At 36.5% G+C, this 16092-nt stretch overlaps 1 protein-coding gene across 1 annotated transcript in view; it reads right to left on the reverse strand.

Annotated features, from left to right (window-relative positions):
- Positions 1-16092, reverse strand: part of sorcs3a (sortilin related VPS10 domain containing receptor 3a) — a 240313-nt gene that overhangs the window by 47545 nt on the left and 176676 nt on the right. Inside the window, exons 8-13 of the mRNA XM_084096471.1 lie at positions 15262-15351; positions 14491-14670; positions 10696-10842; positions 7431-7533; positions 4214-4290; positions 1719-1810 (exon numbers count right to left, since the gene is read on the reverse strand). Of these exons, the coding sequence (XP_083952597.1) occupies positions 1719-1810; positions 4214-4290; positions 7431-7533; positions 10696-10842; positions 14491-14670; positions 15262-15351 (689 nt within the window). The remainder of the gene's footprint in view (positions 1-1718; positions 1811-4213; positions 4291-7430; positions 7534-10695; positions 10843-14490; positions 14671-15261; positions 15352-16092) is intronic.

Genomic DNA, 16092 nt, shown 5'->3' on the forward strand with positions numbered 1-16092 from the left:
TGCCCAAAAAAGCGCATCCATCCATCATAAAAGTAATCCATACGACTCCAGGGGGTTAATAAAGGCCTTCTGAAGAGAAGCGATGCGTTTTTTTAAGAAAAATATCCATGTTTATAACTTTAGAAACTATAATCACTGGCTTCTGGTAATATCTGTACGTGAGTTTAGTTCTGGCGGAAGAGTGACCACTGACCCGATGCATGAGGTAGGAGTAGTGTAAGCTTAGGTGAGAAGAGATGCGATTTGGGGTTCAAACAAATAGGACTAGGAAAAAAAACTCAAGCTCCTCCTACATTTCTCCATAAAAATTCTCGCTATCCTCTGCGCTTCCACGTTTGTCAATACGTCATACGTCAATATGTCAGAGGTCATTCTTCCGCCGGAACTACTCGCTTACGGCTGTTTTTGGAAGCCAGTGAATAAAGTTTATAAAGTTATAAATATGGATATTTTTCTTACAAAACGCATCACTTCGCTTCAGGAGGACTTTATTAACGCCCTGGAGCCGTATGGATTACTTTTATGATGGATGGATGCGCTTTTTTGGAGCTTGGATTTTAAGCTTGGATGACCCAAAGATATTATAATGATATTTTTAATATAACTCCGATTGTGTTTGGTAAAAGAAGAAAGTCAAATACACGATGGCTAGAGGGTGAGAAAATTATGGGGTAATTTTAATTTTGGGGTGAACTAACCATTTAACACATTTGGAACAACATGATTAATAGTAAATTATGACCGAATTTTCATTTATGGCTGAACTACTGTATACCTTATAATTTATCTTAGTTTTGAGCGGGAATACAATGCAACTAAAAGCTAGAGATACAATACATGAAACCCAGTACAAAAAAAAAAAAAAAAAAGATGAAAAGGTAAAAAGAAAGGCAGAGGTCTAAGAAAACCAGAAACAACATAAAAAAAAAAAAAAGCTTTAAGGGAAAGCTAGGAGGGAGTACAAGCAAGTTAGAGCTGGAGAACTTTCTTCCTGAAAGTTTGATCATGATACTTTCTGACAGCTTATCAACATCATTTCACAGGTGCAAACAGTATAGTATCATGTGTGACAAGGTCGCAAGGAAAGGACTGAAGCGTGATGGCGAAGTTACCTCCAAGTTGTCTCCGGTCTGCTAAAAGCAACAGTCTGAGGCAGTGTTGACATGTATCCATTAAGAGAACATGCAGTCAGGGCTGTTATTTAAAGTCATACTTGCAGGAAATGACACGACTGCCCTCCACAGTTGTGACTCCACTTACTGTCTTGCTTGAGTTGTTTAAGAGAACTAAAAAATGAAGCTGCCACACTTCAGTGGGCCTAAAACTAAAGCCAAACGCTTCGAGTGATAAGAGAGAAAAGATTTAAGACTCTGGAGGATTAAACATCACTGAAGCAAAACCAGGGAGGGCCAATTTGAAGGAGGAACCAATGTGTGAACTCAGGGGGGATAAGTGGGAGGCTTTAATATGGAACACTTCCCATGGTTCGTCACATAAAAACTGATTCCAATCTGCTATTTGGCAGCCGTTGTGTCCTGCTGTTTCATTTTTGTTCTTGTAGGGAGCATGTTCGACCCACACCAAGGTGTTTTTTTTTTTTCCTTCAACGATCTCAATAACACAGAACTGACACAGAGTGCCGACCGAAGCAAGTGAAGCAGGGATTTCACCAAACCAGCATGAAACAACCTGGCAGAATCAAACTTATTTTCACCTACCAAAGATGTCTAGTGGGCACAGTGGGCTGCTTCACGGCAACCAAAGCTCCACCTTTGTCCAAAAACCACACGTTGTGCTCTTCTTCAAAAATCTGCATCATGGGAAGAACAACATGGAGTTATTTTCATGTTATTGAACAAATCGGAACAAAAGGGGCTTTCGCACCAGGTAGTTCTAGGAACTATTGGTTCCCAGAGAACTAATGGTTTCCTTAGGAACATTTTCCTGGTTGCATTCGCACCGTCAGTAGGAACTCTGAAGCAGTGTTGCCAGATTGGAAATGTCCCAGTATCGTACCAGAAGCTCAAAATTATCGTATTTGGAAGAAAATTATCGTACACGAGTCAAACCTGTACAGAATACAGCATGATAATGACAGACAGTCGGGGGGGGGGATTGGTTGGGTCCTTACATGCGCTTCGCGAGGCGCACTAGCACACACACGCAAGGTCTCTCGCACCCTCTCTCTACACGTTCTTCCCCCGGTAGACGTAGAATCCACAGCTAGATCAATGAGAAGCCCTATGATTACAACGACCATCATTTCACACAGTTCTGAAATTATCGTACATTATAGGATTTTTTCCATCATTGATCGTACATCGTACAGAGGTCGAAATTATCGTACAAATACGATAATTATCGTACATCTGGCAACACTGCTCTGAAGTGATATAAGCCGTGCTTGTTGTTGTGACTTTTATTTTGACGGCGCAGCGGACCTTTATTTTGACGGCGATGAGAATGCCAGCCTGAGCCACACAGTGCTCGCGTTCTCTGTGTTCATTAGTTTACGATCTGTCTAACAGTCCAGTCTGATACGTTATTAGATAGAACTGTTATACATAGAAAGTAGACAGTATATGAAAAGGTACTGGCGTTTGCCGTGTGGTTGATGTCCAGTGTTGCTAGCTGAGCAGAAATACATAATCATGTTTCGCTTGGTCCCCTCAAAGTTGCATTGGATTTTCTCCCTTAACGTAAAGGTTGAGAGGTCCATGGAAAGGTTTTCCATGTTGGTAGTTTGTGGAGTAAATATATATGGTTTAATCTATGTGATTACACAGATTTTTTTTAAATGGCGGTGCAAAAGCCCCTAAAGGTAGTTTGTATATTGAACAAATTTGAGTACTTTTCTTGCAGACAAATGCCAAATTTACACTGCAAAGGTGGCAAAGAAGTGCTCCTGAAGTGGCAATTAGGTGTCTTTACACAGACTGCTTAATGCTGCTCATAAATGCATTTACACAACATTTTTGACTGCATATTGTTATACAAGGGGCTGAGGTGGATCAGGGCAGGAATAATTTAGTCTGGCTTTCATGCTGCATTGCGTCATTACACAAAATTTTGAGCAGGCACAGAGCAGCCTTAACTCAGCTGTGTAAAGATGCCTTTTAGTTTTTTATGCTATCTTTTGCACTCTGGTTTAACCTTTTCGGTTTTGCAATTATTGGCTCTTTCATGATAATTGTGTTTTTGCTGATTTTTATGTCCCTTTGGGTAAAAAAATAAATAAAATCTGTTAAAAAGTGAAATGAAAATGTATACTACCAGTCAAAAGTTGAAACTATGAAATAACAGAATGTGAATTATATAGTGTGTGTGTATATATATATATATATATATATATATATATATATATATATATATATACCAATCGGGTGTCAATCGTACAGTTCATCACGATACGATATGATATCGATTCTCTCAGCCAGCGATACGATATTTGCTGATGCCTCAAAAAAGTCTGCGATACGATTACAATTCGATTCGATTCAGGGCTATATCGATCGATTTATCGATATTTAGATATTATGTGGCAAGTTTACACAACCAGTTACATTTTTATTAACTTACAGTACAAATGCAACCAAAATATATAACATAAACGTTGAATTAAACTCTTTGCACACCCTCTCCCAATTGGGACATTTACAACAGAAGAGTTCATTTGCAAAAATAGATAACTCTGTTCTTGTTCATTTTCATAAATCATGTTTTTTTTTGTTTTTTTTTATTATTATTATTGTGCATTCCAAGTAATAGCAATCAAACTGCAGCTGGCTTGTTTTGATTAAGTAATAATAACTCAAAAAATACAGGTAACTTAAAAAATTAAAGTTCATTGAAAGTGAAAGTTTATTTATATATTAAACGTTTGTTTTTTAGCAAAAGCAGATAACAGATTGACATGAATACTGCGCGCTGACATATCAGGTTGTGTTCACAAACAACAAGGGTGCTTGAACTCGCGATGCCTTGACAGTGGACAAAACCGGCTTTTGTGAGAAAACGTGTTTTGGGTTCAGTCAATCTTGTCAGGCGTCTATTTCAAAAACGAATGTAATGAAACACCGGCAGACAGTATGGTGATAAGTAAACAAAAATGCACGCTTTGGTGGAAATGCGTAGACGTATATATATATATATATATACAGTTAAATTAAATTAGTACAGATATTTTTAGTACAGAGGTGTGAAGCAGCCATACCTGTCTCCAGTTATTGCCTGCGTCTGATGAAATGAACATAGCCACATTATTGTAAGACAGTTCGGAGCCAATATTTCCTAGGAAATAAACCATAAAAAAACATTTGTGTTAAATAATGAAAAAATTTAAAAACCAGCATGCGACATTCAAAATCCATAAACCAACAAATATGTATTTATATTTGAATAAGCAGCCTTTGTAATTGAGGTCAGGCAGTATGGTTCAATATTTGCTCAATTCATGCTCATACAAGCTCAATATATACACAACATGCATAAACACACATACACACTCAGCTCTGACTGCAATGTTCCCTCACATCCTGACAAAAACAATGATATGCACTATCATTAAAATATTTTTTTAAGTTTTTGAGTCTCTATTGCTCACCCAGGCTGCATTTATTTGATCAAACAGTAAAAACAGAAACATTGTGAAATTATTAAAATAATTGTAAACTATTCTAATATATTTTAAAATGCAATTTATTCTTGTAATGCAAAGCTGAATTTTCAGCATCATTACTCCAGTCTTCAGTGTCACATGATCCTTCAGAAATCACTCTAATATGATGATTTGCTGCTCAAGAAACATTTATTATTATTATCAGTGTTGAAAACAGTTTTGCAGCTTAATATTTCTGTAGAAACCATGATACTTTATTTTCAGGATTCTTTGATGAATAGAAAGTTCAAAAGAACAGCATTTATTTTAAATCAAAATCTTTGAAACATTATAAATCTATTTACGGTCTCTCTTGATCAGTATATTGCATCCTTGCAGAATAAAAGTAGGCTATTAAAATATTTAAATATGAACTCAGACACTTCTAATCATCCAAGAGCAAATGTTACGAGCTACTGTATATTACCCACACTCATTTTATATCTGTAAACTCTTACTGCATGAAAGCAATTGTCTAATTTTTGTGAAATTTAGGAGAAACATCTGAGTCAGTGTTCTGAAGCTCTAAAAGAGAAAGATCTGAGCAACAAAATTTCCCTCTGGGAACGACTCTGAATTACAGAAGAGCGAACGAAAAAGATAAGGAAAGAGTGCTGCATATTCACAGATGAACTGATACTCTTGTGTAGTTTTGTTGCGTCTATGTTGTTTTACGCCTACGCACACAAACATGATGACTAGCGTATAACCGCCTGCAGTCGCCTCTGCTGTGTGCTGTTGCCCTGTCTTCTAAGACTAACAGAATGAACTGAAAGGAAGTGACTGCACGTCCTTGAGTTGCCTGTGAGAAATTAGTTTATTTCCTTTCAAGTGAAAACTTTAACAGCAAACCCGCTGGAGATGTGAAATGAGAGAGATGTTTATGTTTAGAGAAGTCCTGTATATTTAATAAATGATTGCACTTGAGGTGATTTCATGACAAATATTTAACACCTGGCCACCCATTAAAGTACAAGACAAATGTGACCCTGGATCACAAAACCAGTCTTATGTTGCACGGGTATATTTGTGGCAATAGCCAACAAAACATTGTATGGGTCAAAATTATAGATTTTTCTTTTATGCCAAAAATCATTAGGATATTAAGTAAAGATCATGTTCCATGAAGATATTTTGTAAATTTCCCACCTTAAATATATAAAAAAATTATTTTTGTGAATGGATGCAGCAATATCGCCAATAGAAATGGACAACTTTAAAGGCGATTTTCTCAATATTTCGATTTTTCTGTACCCTCAGATTCCAGATTTTCAAATAGTTGTATCTCGGCCAAATATTATCCTATCCTAACAAACCATACATCAATGGAAAGATTATGTATTCGGCTTTCGGATGATGTATAAATCTCAATTTTAAAAAAAATTACCCATAAGACTGGTTTTGTGGTCCAGGGTCACGAGAAATGAGTTATGACACTATCAGTGTTGAAAACTGTTGATGGATATTTCTGTGGAAAACAGGAAAATTGTAATGGTTTTACATACCATTACAAAATTTTGGTGCATGGCCTCGAACATGAATCAAAGCCATTGCATAAGCCCAAAAAAAAACGTGCATGCAAATATGAAGACATTCATATAAGAGAATAATGTGCGTTACTGTACATTGATAACTGCATGGAACTGCATTAGTTTGTTCTAATAGCAGGGAAGTGTTACCCTGGTAATCCAGAGTTCTTGCGAGAGCACAAGTTGAATTTGCTCAGTGAGTTACTCTGGCGTTGAGTAATGATGCTCATTAAATATTCCCTTGTATCCGATCTGCACCAATCACATCGGGTTATCTGATATAGGCGGAGCTAAACAGATGACGACAGCGCTGTGACGTCGAAGTCATTAGTAAACATTGCAAGATGGCTATGGATGAACACCAGTTGTTTGAGATGGCTTTGGCCGCTACAATGAACGAGTTAGACTTGGCTTTTTATATAAAAGAGGAACAGAAGACGGCGCTCAGATCGTTCCTTTGCAAGAAGGACGTTTTTGCTGTTTTGCCGACCGGATACGGCAAGAGTCGAATCTACCAGTTATCTCCGCTGGTAGCTAAGCGTATGGGGCTTGTTGTGATTGGTCGTAGTGTTATCCAATTGCGTGCAGTGAGATTTTCAAATGCATGCTTGGTGCCGCCCATCGAGCCGGCCGGTTTTCATTAGTCGATGCCAGACCATTAATCTTTCAGATTTAGGTCTGGATTTCCAGGCTAGGGAAGTGTAACAAAACCTGCACAAGTGAGATTTAAATTTGGCTAGTCACTTCTGCTAGTTAGCAAATTAAGCATTAAAAGACATTCAAGCTGCTCACTATCAGATTGGATGTTAAACTTCTCGTTCTAAGCCTGTATGACTTTCTTCTGCAGAACACAAAAGAAGATATTTTGGAGAACGACTGACTTCCACTGTATGGACATTTCTCAAAATATCTTATTTTATGCTCCACGGAGTTGACATAAGGTTGAGTAAACGACAGAATTTTCTCTTGTGGTTCGTTTTTGTAATTTAGGGTGAACTGCTCATTGCAAAGCTGAGAGGAGTCAAATGCCAAATCACATTTTCAATTGATGGCAAAAACCACTTTCAACACCAACTAACAGGACACATCTCTGACTGCGAACAGCAAAAGCTCTGGTGTGAAAGCATTCTTACTGACCAGCCTGAAGTATCAAGCAACATTTTAGTTTCTCACAAACACGCCGACACACACAACAGCAACCGAACATGACAGTCCCACACATGTCGTTCAGGTTTCCCATTTACCTGTAGCCACGATGACTCCCGGCGCCGAGCTCTTGGTGGAGATGGAGCCTGAGAGGTACGGGTTCTCTGACATCTGCAGTTGTAGGTGCAGCGAGCAAAACGGCTGAGCAGAGAGAAAGAGACACATCCTCCATTAGCCACAACAAAGCTATTATGTAGCTGTCGATCAAAGCAAGCCAATGTGATCCCGCAGGCATGAGAACGTCTAAGACAATAAGCGCACAAGCAGTGCTTTGTTGGCCATATTGTAGGTGACTTTATGCTTAATATTAAACAATTCATGATATAGAAACAACTCCCATAATTCACTGTCATGACCCAGGAGTACCACGGATAATGCTGTGTGATCTATTATGTACTGGGTACTGTTAATCTTGTGGTCGGATATCTGCATGTAAACAAAATAACAGCTCAGGTAAATCAAGGAAATAAATCTATGAAGCAAACCTAGCCAATCATGTTAAAGGACGATAGAGGACAACGCTGCAAAGAGATACTACGCTTATCAAGGCAACACACAGAAAAATACAGCTGTTGTGAGAATAATGCTGCGTTCCATTCAAATTCGGATGTAGAATATTCCATATTTGATATTTTCCCAAATATCTAAAGTTTAAACCATAAAGGCCAGATTTTTGGTAGACGATACAAAACAAAATGGCAATGCTTCTATTACATTAGTAGGTGTTTGGCTGTTAAACACAGTCACCTGGAAACCAATTTGCAGAGGATAAACAATGTGATTTGATGTTTTATAGGTGTAATTATCAACACAGATGATCACCCCTGTCTCTGCACACATTTGCTAACATTTTATCATTTCGGAGCTTTGACTCATTGATGCATTTTGTTTGCTTGATATGTTTCTTAATTAACTTTGAGCATCTCCCAGGGTGCAGAAACACTGTCCCGAGTTGTGAATTTTTGTATAAGTTTCCAAGTTTATGTGTCATTCTATTACACTTTTCCAACAAGGAAGTTGATTTCTTGAAATTGAATGCCGTGACTTGTCAAAACTAAATCGTGGCCATTATAATCATCTGTACTACACGGGAAGCAGTCAATGTACATATAATAATGTAAATAAATAATACATCAGTCCACTTTATTTTGACTGCTATTAAATGACTGCTTTGGTTGTATAATTTTAATAATCTTCTGTTTTTCAGTTGTAGTTAAACTATCATACACTATTATTTGGGGTTAGCACTTTGCATTTTGAAGCCAGGATGCATTAAATTGATCAAAAGTGAAAGTAAAGACTTTTACATTGTTACAAAAAATATATTAGTTTCTATTCATTAAATAATTCTGAAAAAAATCATGCTATCCATAAAAATATTTAGCAGTTTTCAACATTGATAATCATAAGCAATGCCCCAAATTAGCATATTAGAATGGTTTCTGAAGGATCATGTGACACTGAAGACGAGTGATGATGCTGAAAATTACATAATAATAAATTACATTTTAAAACATATTAGAAAACAGCTATTTTGAATCTACTGTTACTGTTTTACTGTATCTTTAGTCAAATAAATGGTGAGCATAAGAGACTTTATTACCACCAAATTTTTGAATGGTATGTATTTTACTATTCGAAAATAGCCCATGCAAAGTCAACTTCATAGCATTTCCAAATAAAGTAGCATTTGATTTAATTTTAATATTGCTGAAGTAGCCTCAAGCTTACAGCTGATTGGTCCGTGTTAGTTAATATTCAGAAACTAGACAGCCTCAAGCCGTGACTTGTACAAGTATGTGTATTTGAAATAAAGGGCATGTGTGATGTTTTATTACTGAGTGCAATTGTGGGTACATGTTATTTATCCAACAGTGAAAAGGTAACATGAAGGGGGGTAGGGGGTATGGCATTGTTGAAAGTGCTATCCTTACCATACCATACCTAATTGCCTTTTACAGTCATTACCGGCAAAAGACAGGGATTTGACATTAAAACAGAGAAGTAACTCTCCTAGGACCTCCAACATAAGAAACAAGAATTATACCTGCTCTCCACATGCAAAAAATTGTCCTTTTCATCCCCTCAATGGATGGCTTGACATTATTACGTGGACGGCAAAGGCAACAGGATTTCAAGTCAAATAATCGTAAGGGTTATAGGAGGCTATGACAGTGTCAAACAAGAGAACTATTACAGTCAACTCAGATTCAAGCCTCTTCAATCTGCAGGTCCTCGGTGTGTATTTCGGCCCTCATTTTTTTTTTTTTTTTTCTGCATCTAAACATGATGCCGCTACTAAATATTCATGGTTACCCTATGTGTATCCAAGACCCTAAAACTAGTTTTCATTTTAAAATAATAATAATAAAATGTATTACTTGATTTACCTACACAAGGAAAATCTAATATCCTTTTATGCAATATTATGCATTACAGAGTCTGTAGCCTTTAATCAAATTATTTGGAAAAATACAATTTCCTTGAGAGAATTAGACAGTTAAGCTAAGTGCATGCCAACAAGAGATATTTCCTATATTTCTTTGCATATTCTTTTGTATACCCATAAATAACAAAATAAAATAATAAGAAATTGTTTTTAGTAATAATTAATATGATTTGACCAACTTGGACAAATTGACCAAATTAAAGGAATAGTTCACTCACTAATAAATAATACTAATTAAAAGTATATATATATATATATATATATATATATATATATATATATATATATATATATATATATATATATATATATATACACACACAGATATATATATATATGAAGAGTTCAGATGCAAAAGCCTCTAAGTGCCGTCTGGAATTTTCTTCTAGAATGATAATTTTTATCAAGCTCGTATATTTAAGTTCAATAATTTCACTTAAATGGCAATGCAAATTACCTATAAATTGTCATTTAAGTGAAATTATTTAACTTAAATATACAAGCTTTATAAAAATTATCATTCTAGAAGAAAATTTCAGACGGCACTTAGAGGCTTTTGCATCTGAACTCTTCATATATACATATATATATATATATATGTATAGACATACATCTATCAAACAACAAATTTACCAAGTTAAAGGAATAGTTCACTCACTATTAAAAATTGTAATACAATAAAAAAATTCTTAATTTTGCTTTATTTTTTATTTTATAACACTTACAATGTATAAAATGTATTTTAGCAATGATTAACATGAGATAAATAAATAATTCACTGACTAATGAAATTAAATTAAGTGAATGAATTTTTGTCCAACCCACGTCTTTATTTCTCTCTCTCACTTCCTTACCAGCACACAATGAATGGGATTTCCAGCCAGGTCAGTAGCAGGCGCCTGCAAAAGCCTCCAGTCGCGGCCCTTGTTGTAAGTAATGTACGTCTTCACCTGGTTCTCCACCTTCCTATTAGCAATGAGCATGCCTTCAATCCCTGCTACCTGGGAACAAGGGGGAAGAAATACAATACAAATATGAACATCTATATCCATGGTTACAGCTCTTTCGACTGTCATCGAAAAAAGCCTCTTAATTACGCAGTATCTAACGCCCACTCTATGATAGCTCAAGCTAGCTGACATGTTCCAGACAATTTCAAGGTATTCCCCTAGCTGACAAGCATCTAACCCACAGCCAGGCTGCTCATCCTTGGCTTGAAACAAGTCCAAACTTAGCAATATTGAATCGTGACAGTGGTGCTAGCGACCGGTTTAAATTGCTCCCGCTAGCGAAGCCCGCTCTAAGGCAGGGTCCGAGTCTGTAAGTGGCACTAATAGGGACTGCATTTGACAGTGTCACAGTGACGGAGCCGCATTGGATGGACACGGCTAATGATGTCCCCCCCTCCGCTGGCCAGACGTGTCAATCACAGTGGTAATTATTTATTATCCTTTAGCTTCCATCTCTCCATTCCAATGTTCTCCCCGGAAGAAGATGGATGTACTGGTTGTTGTAGAGTGGTTCATATTCAGCATGCTCTGCAAATCGGGTCACACTTCAGTGAGTGGATCAGCTGCTCATTCGTGTTTACAATGAATTAATCAGGACTACGTGTTCAGCACTATGCAAACAATCAAAAGAGCAAACAAAGCAAAGATCTTTAGCCTGAAATACATCTGTTAAAAACAGAGTAAAAGCCGAATGACCAAGAAAGTCTTGATGTTTTAACTGTTTAAGAAGCCATTTGGCATGCAACATACTGTATGTTGGTGACTTTTCAACTGGGAGGAAAAACAAATTGGAAATCATTGGCAACCTGGGGAACTGACCTTCTACATCCACTTATAATCAACTTTGAGACCAGTTGGTTAAACGTAATAATAAAAATGGCTAAGACAATTTTATTCTGAGAAAGCAAACAATGAAACAATGATGTCCATTCCACTCTTAAAAATAAAGGTTCTTTATTGGCATTGACGGTTCCATGAAGAACCTTTAAAGGGATAGTTTTCCCAAAAATATACTCGCCCTTAAGTGGCTCCAAACCTGTATGAATTTCTTTCTTCTGCTCAACACAAAAGATATTTTGAGGAATATTGGGAACCAAACAGCTGATGTATTGACTTAAAAAATCTATGGAAGCCAAAGGGGTCCATCAACTGTTTGGTTACTGACATTCTTCTAAATATCTTGTTTTGTGTTCAGCAGAAGAAAGAAACTCATACAGATTTGGAACAACTTGAGGGTGAGTAAATGATGGCAGATTGAGGATGTTAAGATTTTTTAAAAGTTTTTGAAATAAGTCTCTTATGCTCACCATCTATTTGATCATGTAATATTATTACAATTTAAAACAACTTTTTTCAAATTCTTTGATAATAGAATATTGGAAACATTTTATGGCTGAATAAAAGTATTACTTTCTTAAAAAAAAAAAAAAAAAAAAAAATTCTTACTGACCCCAAACTTTTGAACGGTAGTCTATATTTTAGTGTTGCCAAGGAAATAATAGTGCATACTTTGCCAACAGAATGACATGCCGCTGATGCCAACACCAAAAAAAGTTTGTGCAAATGGTGCCAGAATCAAAATATCCATTATTAATCATTACTGTTATAGAACTATATAAAAAGTAAAATAACCCCACTTCTCGCCGATCAATAAGCATATAAATATGACAAACTTCCAGCCACAAACTGTGTCTAGGCTCCAACTGGATTTTCAGTGAAAAAGGCCAGTTTTCAATAAGCAGTAATGAAGGCTGCTGCAATCTATTAGAGATATGGATGGACTGCTGATTCAGTATTGGCAGGGTAAGCGTGCATTGAGCCAGCTTTGGCACAGCAATGGGGAGGCGCATCATAACCAATGCATTAATGAAACCATCCTTGCTTGCACTCACTAATGGAGACTATTTTTAGCTGCTTGGACAAGGGGAGTGAATGTTTCAGTCCTCAACTTTTGTTGTGCTTCGTACAGGCTGCTAATTTTAAAGCAATATAATATAGTATATGCAGAGAGCAACCATAGTCTGATGGTAATGTCTCACTGTCGTGAAGGAAGAATGGTTTCCTTGAACTCAATTGGCAAATCTATTATTATAGAAAAACTACAGACAATGTTCTTGGCCACAGACAGCTGGATCGATCTTGAAATACTGATACTTCCGATACTTAAGTTTTCTAGTGAGGATTTAGAAAATAATAAATTTACCTAAATAATATTGATTGTGGCAGACTATTATTTAGTATAAAAAAATCATGCAAATCATACGGTTTAAAATAAATTATTACAATTAATTAAATATTAACATTAAAAAAATATGTATATATACATACATATTCCGATATTTAGGTTATTGTGTATTTACATTTGTAAGTAAATTTTTTATAGACCTTGACAGGAATGAAAACGAGGCTGTGAGGGATAGACTTACTGTGTTTTCAATCGCATCCGCTTTAAAAAGCTGTATAAAGCTCCTATAGATCATTTATAATTTTCCACAGCTCATTGTTGTTGTTTTTTTTTAACTGCAATTACTTGGAAAGATATTTTTGCAGTGTTTCATCAGCAGAGCAATCCAAAAACACATTAAATAACAGATACAACCCACTGAAGAGATGTATGTCTATGTGTTAAAAATGTGTTAAAAATCAAAGATGGCGCTGCTGTGAATAAGGTCTATTCACTTTAGTACTTGAAAAGAAAATATCTAACAGCCTATTACTACAACATAGAGAATTTAGCCTTATTAAAAGAACCAAGCAAAGCAAAGCCATCGACCTGAAAAGGGTATAATGCAGACTACAGCTGAGAGGTGTTTAAAGAACATAGGATCAGACATAACAGGAGAAACTGATTGAAAGGCACTTCACTTCATTCAGTTCCACTTGCCGTATGTTCTTCTCTTTTATGAGCTGATATTTATTTCTCTCATAGAAGTAAAAAGCCTCCAGTAAGTCCTTTAGGCTGTTGCTTGACAATATAATAATGACCCCCCAAGCTCTGTTGTCTTCACAAGATGTTTGAAACAACTAAAAGATTCCTAATTATTGCATTTTTTTTAAATTATTGAATTCTTATTAAAAAACTTCTAGAAGTCGGTTCTTATATGCATTAACGTTGATCCTAAATAAACAATTAAGACAATATGAATTTTTATGTGAGAATTGTACTGACAGTATTCCTTAACCGTGCTCGAGACACCAGCTATCATGCTCCAAAACACAGCTAAATTTAAGCTAGATTTCCTAGACGGAGAAAGTTACAGTCTGTTTTCATGGTACAATGAACTCTTATCTCAAAAGATCAAGGGAAACTTCATTCCTTATTATAGGACCCCTTTAAAACGGGCTTGTACACGAAATGTGAGCAGTTCCCATTGAATCAGCAGCCTCTCCCCGCTAGCACCCCCTCGATAACATTTAACTACAACTCAATTTATCTCGCTGTCTTCATTGCTATCGTTCATTTATTCTTGTTAATTCCCCAGAGGCTTAAGATAATGTGGGCTATGCTTGAGTGCCAGGGCGAGAAGTGGCGTCTGACATGAATTCTAATGCAGCCTGAGGAGTAATGAGCATCTAGCATGAAGCCGTTGACTTGAAGGCTAATGTTAGCGTGTTAACAAGTTAGAGATGAAGTTATGCCTCGTAAAGGTCGATCATGCTGTTGCCTCCGAGGCCACGGCTGGTCCTGACGTTTTCCAGGGCCAAGGTGAAGTACACCCCACGCGTGTCAGATATGTACAGGTTGTAGGTGTCGTTCTGGTTCCACTCCTGGACGGCGGTGAAAACCTGACCTTGATCTGTGCTCACAATATGCATGTCCTAGAAAAAGAAAGAAGGAGAAAAGACAGCTGAAGGGTGAGAAAAAAGAAAGCAGAAGTCATTAGTAAGGACCCCTGCTAGTTCTTGCTGGGCATGATCTACGGGATTACATGTTTGCGAAGAGCTCAGTTGAACATGTGTTTTAATGTATTCCCAGCTGACCAAAGCTAGCCAACTGAAACGGTGTTGTACTCCAGTCCTATAACTGGAGAAATGTGCAGAAATGTGCTTGGCATTGGTGACTAAAAACCTTTACTTTTGTGTAATCATTAATCCAAGCCAACAGGTGTAAGTATAAAAGCCAAAACCACTGTTGTATCAAGCGAGGTATTTGTAAATATTTTGCAAATATTTAACCAATGAAAAGTATTAAAAATAGCTTGTGACTAAAACGTGTAACTCCATTGGCTCCGCAAATTGCCAGTTGGTAAAGCCACAAAACTTGGGGGTGGGAGGAGTTAAGATGGATGGGTAAATTTGCAATTTGAGGTAAATCCAGCCCTGTAAATGATTAAACATAACTAAATAAAACTGCAAATATTTTATTTTTTAATCAATCTAATACATTTGAAATTTTATGTAGCCTCTTACCTTTGGAAGGGAGTATTTGGGGATTTTGATGCGTACAAAATGTTCTCTTTGATAGGATACATAGTAGCTCGCTCTGCCAGTAGTCGTCACCTGAATGGGAAAAAAATACACATATCTCAGATATCAAATAACTGGCTCCAACACTGGAAGATCCACTGACAGTAAATATTGATTTGTCTTTGTACTCTGAAGAAAAGTTAAGAAGGGATCAGTATGACCAACATCTTACATCACACAGTATGAGTAATTTTATATAACACTGATGCTGTATATTAAAATATACACTCTAATATTGGCTTTGCCAAAAGTAACCTAACTGGCAACTCAGAGATGGGTAAGTTTCGGACAGAACATGTTGGGTTAAACGTCTAAACGGTAGTGTATATACAGGTATAAATAATCGGAAAACGTCTATTCCGGTAATGGAAGTTGAGCGAATGAATCAAATTGATTACTTTTTCAGATTTTAAATTACTAATTCATTGAGTCCTTAATAAACTAATAAAACAATCATTAAAAACATTTGGAGAAAAACCGATAGATGATCTGCTATACTGCAGTATAGAAAAAAAAGTTACATTTTGTAATGCGTCTATCATGATATAGCAGAACATCTATCAGCATGTCTAGCAGTAATATATAGACCTTATGTAGCCCCGCCCCCTTTTCAGCACTGCGCTCCTTGAGTTCGGTCTTCCGGTTTGTGTTTCCACAGAATGAACCGCTCATTTTAAAATCTTCCAGGTATCCTGCCATTTGTTATGACATCCACTTCAAACATCACAATGCCCATGATAACTTTTGTTAACTCTACAATAAGTAAATCCACTT

Source organism: Abramis brama (genome assembly GCF_963993115.1).
Source record: "Abramis brama genome assembly, chromosome: 2".
Classification (NCBI taxonomy): Eukaryota; Metazoa; Chordata; class Actinopteri; order Cypriniformes; family Leuciscidae; genus Abramis; species Abramis brama.